The sequence below is a fragment of the Puma concolor genome, chromosome A2, assembly GCF_028749965.1.
Source record: "Puma concolor isolate L17-30 chromosome A2, mPumCon1.1.hap2, whole genome shotgun sequence".
In the NCBI taxonomy this organism is placed as follows: domain Eukaryota; kingdom Metazoa; phylum Chordata; class Mammalia; order Carnivora; family Felidae; genus Puma; species Puma concolor.
The window spans coordinates 19,268,312-19,280,917 of record NC_141668.1 but is presented as its reverse complement, the minus strand read 5'-3'; the positions used below and the strand labels follow the sequence as shown (position 1 = coordinate 19,280,917).

The 12,606-nt window shown below is 41.1% G+C and overlaps 1 protein-coding gene across 9 annotated transcripts in view; it reads left to right on the top strand.

Moving 5' to 3' along the window:
* Window positions 1-12,606, top strand: part of CALD1 (caldesmon 1) — a 190,335-nt gene that overhangs the window by 82,231 nt on the left and 95,498 nt on the right. For 8 of the 9 annotated variants that reach the window (XM_086689637.1, XM_086689630.1, XM_086689623.1 and 5 more), the window contains one exon: window positions 5,026-5,135. Coding sequence is in view for 8 of the 9 variants with exons in the window: in XM_086689630.1 (XP_086545756.1) it covers window positions 5,065-5,135 (71 nt within the window). In the remaining variant the exon portion in view is untranslated. Of the gene's footprint in view, window positions 1-3,937; window positions 4,096-5,025; window positions 5,136-12,606 lie in introns of those variants that run through there. The other variant, XM_086689620.1, reaches the window with a different exon arrangement.

Genomic DNA, 12,606 nt, shown 5'->3' with positions numbered 1-12,606 from the left:
GAATCTGAAGCAGGCTCCAGGCTCTGAGCTGTCAGCATAGAGCCCAACGTGGGGCTCAAACCCACAAACTGTGAGAACATGACCTGAGCCGAAGTCGGATGCTCAAATGACTGAGCCATCTATCCAGGCACCCCAGCATGGGTAACTTTTAAGATCACTTCTTATCTCAGTTTAATTTGATCCAATGAATTCAACCAGAGATCTTGACAATAGTCTTCTCAGAACTTTCCTGGGGCACTCTTGCTTATTTCCTGAAAGGGAAAACAATTCCTAGAGATAAATAGTGGATTAGTCCAAGAATATTATAGTGCTTAAGAGCAGGCACTTTGAAATTCTGTAAAATGGGGATTTTAATAGCTACTTCACAGGTTTATTGTGTAGATAAAATAATTTAACATATTTTTAAATAGCCCAGCAGAGCTATCAAGCCACAAAAAGACAAGGAGGAAACTTAAATGCCCGTTGCTAAGTGAAAGACACCAGTGTAAAAAGGCTACATACTGTATGGTTTCAACTGTATGACATTCTGGAAGAGGCAAAGCTATTGTAAAAACAGTAAAAGGATCAGTGGTTGCCAAGGGTTGGGGTAGAGGTGGGAGTGAGGGAAGTGTGAAAAGATGGAGAATAGGGGTTGTTCAGGGCAGGGAAACTATTCTGCTACTATAATGGTTACTACATGATATCATGCACCTGGCAAAGCTCAGCGTGCATAACACCGAGTGTGAAACCTAATGTAATCTATGGACCGTAGCTAATAATGTATTGGTTCATCAGTTGTAACAAATGTGCCCCGCGACCGCGTGATGTTAATTAGGCTATATTAGTTTTCTAGGGCTGCCATAACAAAGTACCACAACCTGAGGGACTTAGAACAACAGAAACATTGTCTCACAGTTCTGGAAGCTAGAAGTCCAAAATGGAGGTGTCAGGAGGGCTTTCTCTGAGGACACTTAAAGAGGGATCTGTTTGGTCTGTCTCTCCCAGCTCTGGTAGCCTCAGGTACTCCTTGCCCTCCACCTTCTCATGGCATTCTCCTTGTGTCTCCACATTATCTGCTCCTTGTGTGTGTCTGTTCCTGTGTCCAGATTTTCCCTTTGTATAGGAACACCAGCCATCTTAGAATAGGGCCCTCTTTAATAGCCTCGTCTTGACTACATATACAAAGGCGCTATTTCTGAATAAGGTCACGTTCTGAGGGGTTAGGTCTTCAATACAGTTTCTGCAGCGTGAGTACACGATTCAGTGCAAACATAGAAGAAACTGGGCAGGGGTGGAGGGAAGGGAGTATCTAGGAGCTCTGTCCTTTCTGTTCCTTTTAGTCTTTAAACTTGAAACTACTCTGAGAAATAACACCCATGAATTTCAAACAGAAACAGTAAGAGAAAAATAACCCAACACACAGTACACGTTCAATAAGTGTTAGTTACTTTTGGAAGCTGCATTAACTTATCCAGTGTCCCTGACACAATAGATTTTGTTCTTGGTGCATTCCAAGACCAGTAGCAGCATTACCAGAAGATGCCAAGGACTTTCCCCACACCCATTCACTATTCAGTCTGTGCTGATTTTAAGGTAGGTAGGACTTAGCTTTCTCTGTGGCTTCTCTCTCTAATAACTGAGGGTGGATTAGAAGCTATCCGTTCATAATGCTCATATCTCCTGCCCTTAACTGGATTTCGTGGTGTCATTACCAAAAGGAAGGGCTACATGCTAACCGATTAGGAATCTGTAACGCCGACTTACTACTTAATTACACCAGCATAGATGCGCCCCATTTTAAGAAAATCTTGTATTGGGGAGTCCATATTGAAAAGACAGATGTGTCAGTCAGTAATGATTCATCTGCCTTTGTAAAGTGCTTTCCCCCTTTATGCAGAAGTCATGTCAAAGTTCTTTCAATAGCATGACCATGACCTCCTCCCCCCACCCCTGCGCAGTTCCAAAGTTTAGATTTTTCATAAAGATTTCAAAAATCCATCTGTCACATTCACAGGTACATACCTCCCTTAGCCTACATTTCTTTTTCAGGCTAACCTCCATTTGGGACCCTCTAGAGCTCCGTGGTTTCTAGAATCTCTTTGCCTTGACATTTCGTCACTACATTGGTTGAGAGTTTGTTTCCTAACCGATGTTGCTGGAAGGGATTCAGCATGGGCTGGGGGAAGGGGAGGAAATGAGAGATTAGGAGCTGGGAAGATGGAAGCTGCTGCTCCCAAAAACGGGGAAACACCCCTTACAGTTCCACCCAGACATGGCTCCCCTTAATAGGACAGGGGCAGAGAAGTTCAGAGGAGCACTGTGGTACAAGAGTGTGACGACTGAGGAGGACCTCCAGCCCCATCCTGGTGGGAGACCACCTGCGGACCATTTCCAGAAACATACACACCTTCCTTCCCCCGCACAGCCTCACACACCCCCAAGAGAGAGTCATACCACACCATACACAGATGTGCGTTCTCCTCTCCCTCAGATACACTCTCCACATGTCCACAAAACACAACCCGGAAAGGCACTTGTCTGTGTAGATGCATCATAGAGCAACCCCCTCCCCCACGTCTAGTGCCCCAGATGCATACTCCCCAGGATCCAGATGAGTAAATAAGGGGATAGATGGACTTTTTCTGTGGTTGGGAAAGAAAAAAAGGGCCCAAGTAAGTAATAAAAGGTGAGGAGTAGGTGGAGAGAATGGGTAGCAGAAAAAGAATTTGCGTGGGGAGAGAGCCAGTGAGGATGGTCAGCCAAAGCGACCGCATGCTCTCAGTCCGTTCCACTTGCCTGTGAGTGTTTGTTCCAAGACCTTTCAGGCTCTGCCCACCATGTGCCTCTCCAGCCTGCCTGGGGATATTTACATCACTGCTTATTAGCACCTCCACCAGAGGTATAGGCTGAGAAACTCAGCCCGTCGTTACTGAAAAGCAGCCAGCATTACAACTTAGCTTGGATGAGGGAGGAGCTCAGGCTTTAGAGGATGCCTTTCAAGCTACTTGGATAAATTAAGGAAAGTGAAATTGTTTACTTAGAGACAGACCCCCCTCTCCCATTTCTGTTTGCTGTTGCTGTAGTTATTTGCAAAGTGGTTCATACACAACAAAAGCCTGTATTGAAGAGAGGGACGAGAAGAGTTTACTCTCTCACTGCACCTAGCATCCGGGTAACCAAAGTTTGGTCCCACTGGCCACGGGGCTGTCCTCAGAACGGGAGCCCACCCCCAGGTGAAAGACCCCCAGATGACCTCTCAGGGGGTGTTCAAATCACTTTTTTTTTCATTCTGATAACTATGGAGAGATCAAGCCAGAAAATGTAGAGAAACTTGTGGTTGATGAAATAGTAAAGGAAAACTGATTCTTTTCTTCATAACTAGCAAAGTACTTACAAAGTACTTTTGGTAAGAGTAAGATAGAAAAACACCTTAAAATTTTAAAACTCCCAATAAATACCAAAATTAGAGTTTCTAAAAGATTTATATGCAGTATAAGTAATACCCTAAGGGATAAGAAAGGGAGAAAATGCAAACATTGTATAGTTTTATTTTTGTTGGCAGAGACTTTATTTTTGTTTTTGTGTGTTTTTTTTAAGGGGAAAATGCTCGAAAATAAAAGAATCTGACAATTTATTTGAGAAGGTTTCTGAACTTGGCTTCAAAATCTAAGTTTTGCTTTTTGCCCCCACAAACAGAGATGCCATTCGGTGATGGCTTTAGGCTTTGCACAGCTCCTGATTTTCCTGCACAGGGCAAACTTCTTGTCTCATAAGCACAGAAAGGGCTGGAAAATATTTTTTGTGATCTGAGTGCAGCGGAGAGTCTAGGATTGCAGAGGAAGTGGAGGCCTCCCGCTCCACACAGGAAACAATCTTCAAGCAGGCCTTAAATGCCAGATTCCAGGCCGAGTTTAACTAACCACTGACAGCTCTGTAAACAAAGCAAGGACAAAAAGAGCCCGCTTCCCCTTTTCTGGTAGTCATTTTGGGTTTGGGGGCTGCAGGGGAATTCTGGAATACTTGGCTTCATGGCACAGAAGTGCAAGGGAAGTAGGCTTCGCAGTTGAAGAGCTGGAAAGGGAAGATCTTTCTGGGATCAAAAGCATCACGGAGGAGGTAGGAAAGGATGAAATGGTTGGGTTACAAAGAGCCGGGACTTTGGAGCTCTGAAAACGGCTTGATCATATGTAACTGCTTTTAAAAATGCTGCCGACTTCTGCTTATTCATGGTATTATTGCTGTGTTTTTTTTTATCATTCTTATATTAATATTCTTTCAGATTATGCAGATTATGCCTTGATGCTTATATTATTTTATTTCTTTTATCTCTCTTACTTTTCTTTCATTCCTGCATATTCCTTTTTGAGCCACTTTTCTTTTTTTTCACTCTTTTTCTCTTTTCCTCTCTCTTTGTTCACTTTTTCGTAACTTTCATCTGTGGCTCAGCAAGTTACAAAGAACAAAATCATTTGGTAGCTGTGAAGTGATCCCACCAATATTTCAAATCTTCAAAATCCCTCTGTCTCCTGAGGTTTTTATTTTCATTTTTTAACTGTAATCCTGGGATCTTATTTATTTGTTTCTAATGGTTTCATGAATGAGACTGAATTTGTTTAGTGCATGAAAGGCTCAGCTTGGGAGTCAGAAATTGGTCACTGCCTACCTTGCCAGCCTTAAGGTGTTTTTCTTAAGAGTAAAGAAGAAAGGGGGCGCCTGGGTGGTGCAGTCGGTTAAGCGTCCAACTTCAGCCAGGTCACGATCTCGCGGTCCGTGAGTTCGAGCCCCGCGTCAGACTCTGGGCTGATGGCTCGGAGCCTGGAGGCTGTTTCCGATTCTGTGTCTCCCTCTCTCTCTGCCCCTCCCCCGTTCATGCTCTGTCTCTCTCTGTCCCAAAAATAAATAAAAAACGTTGAAAAAAAATTAAAAAAAAAAAAAAGAAGAAGAAAGGAGAGTATGAAAAAATGGTGGGGGACCAAAGGCTAAAGTGCTTCATGGGAAATGATACTTTGATTCATCTATGATCTCGATCTACCTCCTCTCTGTTAGGTCCAGATTCTCCGGTCTCCCTAGACCTGAAGCCACACCATGGATGATTTTGAACGTCGCAGAGAACTCAGGAGGCAAAAGCGGGAAGAGATGCGGCTTGAAGCAGAAAGGTAAGGTCCTAGGTTGAACACTATTTGTATTCTGTTATTAACAGTGCTGGTTTCAGGCTTCAAAGATCATCCCCCTGAAGGGCCAAATATATTGTACACTAAACCTTTTGCAAAAGTTGTGATGGAAAATTTTCCTGTTATGACTCTAAATTATGCATAAAAAAAGAACACCAACATCAAGGAAAAAAGATTCTAGAGGAATCAAACAGTCGCATTAAATCAGAGCCTTTCATAGTGGAATTTTTAAGTGACAAAAGCAATGTGTGGATAAAAGTTTAAAAAGCAGTATAATGTTGAAAGGACAGGAAAAATGACAAATGCTGACAGTTGAAACCAACAAGGAAATGGGAGCCTTGGGTCTAAAAATACAAAGGCGCCTGGGTGGCTCAGTCAGTTAAGCATCTGACTTCGGCCCAGGTCATGATTTCACGGTTCGTGAGTTCGAGCCCTGCGTCAGGCTCTGTGCTGACAGCTCGGAGCCTGGAGCCTGCTTCAGATTCTGTGTCTCCCTCTCTCTGACCCTCCCCCCATTCATGCTCTGTCTCTCTGTGTCTCAAAAATAAATAAACTTTTAAAAAATTTAAAAAATACAAAGGCAATAAGTCCTAGATGGATCTTGTGACCAATTTTTATTCTGATTAGAAAAGTAGCCAAGTCCAGTAATCCATGTATTAGAGGTTAATAGTTAATGGAGTTTGTTACTGTGGATATTCTGAGTCTAGTTGGAAGCTGTCATGTTGTATGTCGTGGTGACTTCAAGGGCAGGTTGGGGAAATAAAGCAATGACATAGGAAGCATGGGGCATAAATGCATATCGTAAAACTTTAGGCCTTAGAGCGAAGGACAGTGGCGTTTAATGTGGCTTACATCAGACAGAGTAGGCATTCACAGGAAGAAAAGTGTTAAATAATGTTCTTATAATTAAATCGACGTTGCCTCACACAAATTCCAATGCACAGGTGAAAAGATGGTAGTAAGGTGATCCCTTAGTGATCCTGCAGTAGAAAATGGGAAACTTAACACCTATAACAAAAGTATTTGGTGCTCTAGGCTCTGTGTATGTGTATGGAGAACCCAAAAGAAGAAGGTAAAATTACTGCTTTGGATCAGCTTGGTCAGAGAAGGCTGCCATTCATGGAATGTCTATGTCCATAAATATGACACCATGAATGGTACCTGGGCTGTGTGGGTTCAAGTCCCTGCTCTTAGCCACTAATGAGCTGTGTGGCCATGAGTAAGTGACTTCTCTCTAAGCCACAGTTGCCATACTTGTAAAGTAGGCATAATGTCTGCAGAACTTGTGTGGTTGTTGTGGAGATTATTGAACTTCATAAATGGCCTAGTTGGTACCTGACACATAGCAGACTTCCATAAATGGTAGTAGTCGTTGTTGTTTTTATTTTTTAACCATTATCATTATCTAAGCAAGTAAGGAACAGCAATGTAGCCATATAGATAGCCAGAACTAAACATCAGTGCCAAGGAAGGGCAGTCATCATCCTGTGGTGAAACTAGTCCGAAAAAGTTCCTTGGAAGTGGTAGTCCGTGGAGGATGCCATAATAGTGATGAAGAGTAAAAGGAGAGCCATCTTGGTGAGAAAATGACACCAGGAAAAGCAGAGAGGTGGAAATAAGAATCCTGGTATAAGAGACCTATTGATTGCTTCACGAGGAATGAGCTGGACTCACACATCTTGGGTGTTTCCATTTCCCATGCAGGGCAATAGAGACTTAACAGGGGGTGCTGTGTGTGATGAGATACGTTGGAGAGTGATCTACAGTGCACTAGAGTGTGGGAAGAGTTAGTATTGAACACATAGTAATGAGGCCCTGAATTGGGGCAGCAAATATGGAAATGAGGGCCAAATATGGGAGTCTTTATGGAGGGAAAATTAGCAGACCTTTCAGGAGAGGGAGAAACTCAAAGGCAATTCCAGAGAATTTAATTAAGTCTGTGGAGCTGGGAATCTCCCACAGTGTTCTAGATGGAGAAACTTGTTCCATTCTTGGGTGTACATGGTGGGGGGGGGGGGGGCGCTGTTTAATTTCAGGTAGAAACCACATCCAAATGGAGATTCCCTCTAGGCATTTGGAGGTAGAAACGTTCTATCTTTTTTCAGAAAGGGAAAGAAATTATTATTAGAGACTAAGTTTGGGCTCACCCGGTGTGGTAGTACAAAAGCTGAAGGTGGATGGTTGTGATAGGGTCAAGAAAGCAAGTGTAAGATCATAAAAATGTAATAGAAACCATCAGAGGAGACAAAAATGTCAAGGAAATGGGGAGAACCAGGGAGAGCATCCGTGTGGAGTGGACATCACAACCTTCTAGGCAGCGTCTAGGCCCAGTAGGACGTACCTCTTACTCTTTCTAGTGATGTGTTATATGGCCTCAGATTCAACTGCAAGTTGATGAGATATCTTTACATGACAAATATTTATTAAGCACCAACCAAATTTCAGTGTCTGTGCTAGGGACAGGACAAGCAATGGTGAGATACAAATAGCCATGGCTTCTGCCTTTATGTCCCTCATGTCATGCTAGGAAACCAAAGTATAGCAAGGTGAAAACACAGACCAGGCTCAGAGTATGGGGCTAGAAGGACTCAGGAAAGAGAACAGGAAATTGAGCATCAGGCTAAATCAGTACCTTCAGTGTCTTTGCTTTCCAGGTGAACAGGAAGATGGGGAATCAATGTGAAGGGAGCAGTACTACTGTATTGCTGTGGCTAGAGCCATACTGTAATTACAGTGAATAAACTCTTTCTTTAGAACCAGAATTTTGCTTAAGAACTTTCCACACACCTCCATGGTTTATTCCTTCCACTTTTCTGTTTTGTGTGGAAGAACATGTCTTCCTTTAAAGTCAATCATAAAAGGAATGTACTCAGTGAAGCTTAGTTAGGTACCCTTAATACTCTACAATAAATTTACACAAATTTATCCTACTCTTTTAAATTTACATTTCTCTCTGTTAATTCTTTTAGAATACTAGGTTTCATCTAATTCCCTTTCTTTCTTCCTTTCAATTTTTTTTTTTTCTGAAAGGAGTATTTAAGGACCTCCTTACATTCGGACTGTTACCTTTTCACGTTTCAAGATGAACCTTCTAGTTCTGTTATTCTGGGGCGTGTTAAGTAAGTCCGTGTTCACTCTTTCGGATTTTGTAAAATCTGATCATTTATGGGAAAGGGAAGGTCAGGTTTTATGGTCCAGCCAACTTTGATGGTAAAGTTCAGGGTGTGTACAGGAAACAGATGGCCAGAACCAGAAATCAAGGGCCATCTAAAATCATGGTTTGATCTGAAGATAAAGGATGTAGAAGAGCCTGAGCAAATCCCTCTTCCTTTATCTTTAGACCTTGGCTTCCTCATCTATAGCTGGAGTCAGTGTTTTCTCTGGGGACTTGGTGGTCATTTTTACTTTCCTTTGCCTTTGGTTTGTCTAACTTTTTAATAATAATCATATATTTACATAAAAACAATAAGGCACTTTCCATTTTGGAAAATGTGACTCTATGGCCCTGGCCATAATACCCAGGGCCAGACTGGAGAAGACCTAATTTTCCTTTGGATTCAGGGAACTAAAAGAAAGAACTCAACCCAAATCAGGAGTGCCAGTGAAGTCAGTTAGCAAGAGTTGAGTGGCCCCAAGGCTCAGAGCTGCAGATTCATTCATTCACACCTTCAACAAATTTTAATTGGGCATCTACTCTGTTCCAAGCCCTGTTTTGGGCCCTGAGGATAGACCAACAGAATGACAGAATTGGGAAGAGTATGTCTACTGCTTTTCAACCTGTACAAAACCAAGTGATGATCAAGAAACTACGTATTTATATCCTCAAATATAATTTGTACCCTGATATTCATTGATACTTACTAAAGATGGCTTATGCCCTTTGTATGCTATACCCCTGCAGCCAATGTGGGAGAAGGGACAACAGAGACAAGAGAAAGTTTTGTTGATTTCCACTTCTTACACACAGAGGCTTTCCAAATAAAATACCCTGTTATTTCAATTAGTTGTTATTGAGCTTGACTAGCAGGTGCAGTTCTACTTTGCAATGACAAATAATTTAAAACTCGTACTCTCACCAGATGTTATAACCACAAATTAAAACAAGCCAGATTCTTCTACATTTCATTCGTCAGAATACATTTAAAAGATTATTTAAAAAGCTAACCCTTGTGCCATGCTGGCTTTCAAGGGTTTGGGGCTGGCGTGTACTCATTGTGTCACAGCTGCCCTGAGAATATCATACACCTCCCTCATTCTGCGGGTTCTAATCTCGTCCATTTCAAATCATCTGGCTTCCCATAACCTAGACTGTGAACCTAGTTAATCAAAAAGCTCCTTCCCTTCTTCTCCTGCCCTTAACCTGTGCATTTTTTTGTTATTCACCTTGTCCATGTCCTCCATTTGGCTGCCACTCTAGACTCCTTAAGATGAGGTCTTTAGATTTGGTAAAAGGAGGCACTTCATTTGGTCATCAAAAAAAAAATGTATTGACTATCTATAAAGTGCAAGATACTATACTGAATCATAGGGATGAGTGGTCACCAGTCTAGGCAGTGCCCCAACAGTCACAAAGCTCACATCCTAGGTGAATTAGTAACTTTAGAGCAATCTTGACCAAAAAGGAGAGGAAATAATTTCAATAGAATAAATTAAGCAAGTAACCATTGAAAACTCTAAATGCAGGGGCGCCTGGGTGGCGCAGTCGGTTAAGCGTCCGACTTCAGCCAGGTCACGATCTCGCGGTCCGGGAGTTCGAGCCCCGTGTCAGGCTCTGGGCTGATGGCTCAGAGCCTGGAGCCTGTTTCCGATTCTGTGTCTCCCTCTCTCTCTGCCCCTCCCCCGTTCATGCTCTGTTTCTCTCTGTCCCAAAAATAAATAAACGTTGAAAAAAAAAATTAAAAAAAAAGAAAACTCTAAACGCATTGTTTCTAAGTGTAAGATACTATTTGTACACATCTCAAATTAAACTGTATTTTTAAATCAATTACATATTTGAACAAATAATTAGTTTTGCTCTTTATTATTCACCTGTATTATGAGAATAAAATATTAATGGGTATATTCTGTTCCCTTTCTTTATCTGTCTTTTATTTCACTACCTCTCTGCCTTTATCTATTTCTCAGTGCTTCGTAATGCATTTTCCCCTGGTCTATATGTATCTTTATTAACACTTGATTCCTTTGCCTCCATTTCTCCTCCCATCTGTGTACTAATCCATCTCACACTGGATTATTTATGCAGGTGCTTTTGTATCATCAGGGAATACGTACATTTCAAGGGAGAAAATGTAGGGGAAGAGGAAATATTTTCAAAGGGGTCAAATCCAGCTCTCTTCCTATTCAAGTAGAAAGTAGAAGTGGAGAAGAATGCTAAGTCTTTTGTATGTATCTGGCAAAGATGGACTGATCACAGCACCAGCAGTAGGGGTGTCTGAATAGAACATGTGTATTGTACATGCATGAAGAAGCATAAGAAGGTGTCAACAGTGAGAGACAGTAGAGCTTAGCAGTCAAGGGTGTGGGCTGTGCTGTCAGGTCCCAGGTCTGCCACTTATTAGCTACATGACCTTACAAATTATTCGATATTTCTAACCTTGTTTTCTCCTCTATTAAATATGGGAAATAATAATATTCACCTCATAGGGTTTTTATGGGGAAACAAAGGGATGATACATGAAAGCATTAACATAGTACTAATCATCTAGTGTTTATTATATAATCATTTATCGAATTAGTATTTTCGTCTATTGAGTGTTATTCAGTAAACATCACTATATAGTTTTCTAATTCGATTCTTTATAACACACAAAGAAATGAAGACATACTTTACATTTACCATAAAGCAAAATAAAAAATATGAAGATTTTCTTTCCATACTTCTGAGGCTACAAGAACCTTAGGCAAGATAAAGAGCAGGAATGTTACTTAGTGAAGAGTTTTGAGTGAATGTGATTGGTAACAAAGTCTGAGGAAAGACTGTGCTGTCTCAGCCCTAAGAATCAACACTGATTCAGGTTGAGCTCTTCTTTTACATGTGGCCAAAAGGATTTTGAACTTGGGTGTATCTGCTAAGAAACCTGCGGTGATGTTCTCTCCATGAGATCTCCAGTCAGACACGCTTTCCAGTGCTGGGCTCGTTCTCACAACAAGCTGCTCCCCCACTTTTCAAGACATGAACTCATTACATTCCTGGCTCATGCTTTCCACATCCGACGTGAGCTTCTCTTTCAGATCAGAAGAAAAGCCCTTATTGTGGAGTGGCGTTATCAGATTCAGAGGCTCATAGACATAAATAAAAGGAATGAAAACACTCCTGCTGTTGTCATCGTTCATACATTTTTATGAGCCTCTGAAATATACTGATGATTAGACATTTGAAAGTAAATATTTTCACTACAGTAGAAAAACAAACAATTTTTAGAAATCCACCGAGTCTAAGTAGCTCCCTCCCAGAACTCTGTCACTAAAACATTTCTATGGGAGTTAATAGTGTGGCCAATCAATGGTTGTACAACATACATACACAAAGACACTTTTATTTACAACGCGTGGCATTGTGGCCTTGAAATTTTAAATCAAATCTTTCAAATGTAATTTTTTGTTATTCTGTAATCAGAAAATTTTTCCTCATTAGGAAGTTAAGTAAAATATTCCTTTCAAAATGTCTAAATTATTAGAGTAGCTAAATTTGCTCAAAACTATCACTCAGAAAATCTCAGTTCTCTCAGAAAATCTATCACTCCAAGGAGCAAAACAAGTGTTAGGACCTGTATCTACATTTCTCCTTTAAGTTAAAAGGCTTTTTTCAAGTAATTTGTTTGGAAGAGATTTTAAACTACTTCTGTAAGGTTTTTGTATTTAACTTGATATGGTTTGAGATCAGCCCATCTTGAATGTAGAACCTGGACAAAATAAGATAGATATTTTTCACCTAAGAGATCTTTCCTTACTTATTTGTGTCCAGCAACATGAAGAATCAAAATATATATGCATATTCATATCGTCCCTCTCTTGTTCTCTCTCATTCTAAATAGACATGATTTATTCCTCTATTAAGTTGTAAATGATTAAATTATAAAAGGTGAATTATAAAAGGCATCCTGGGACCAGTTTCCACTAACCAAACAGTGCTTCTGCTGCTAAAAGTATCCCACTTTAAGGTGGCCCGTGGAGCATCAAGAGTCTAGGATCTACCCAACATGACAGTCATTCAATAGAAATTGAAAATCTAGGAGCACCTGGGTGGCTTAGTTGGTTAAGTGTCCAACTCTTGATTTTGGTTCATGAGTTCAAGCCCCGTGTCAGGCTCTTCACTGACAGTGCAAAGTCTGCTTGGGATTCTCTCTCTCTCTCTCTCTCTCTCTCTCTCTCTCTCTCTGCCCCTCCCTTGCTCACATGTTCTCTCCCTCTCTCTCTCTCTCTCAAAAATAAATAAATAAAATAAAAACTTTAAAAA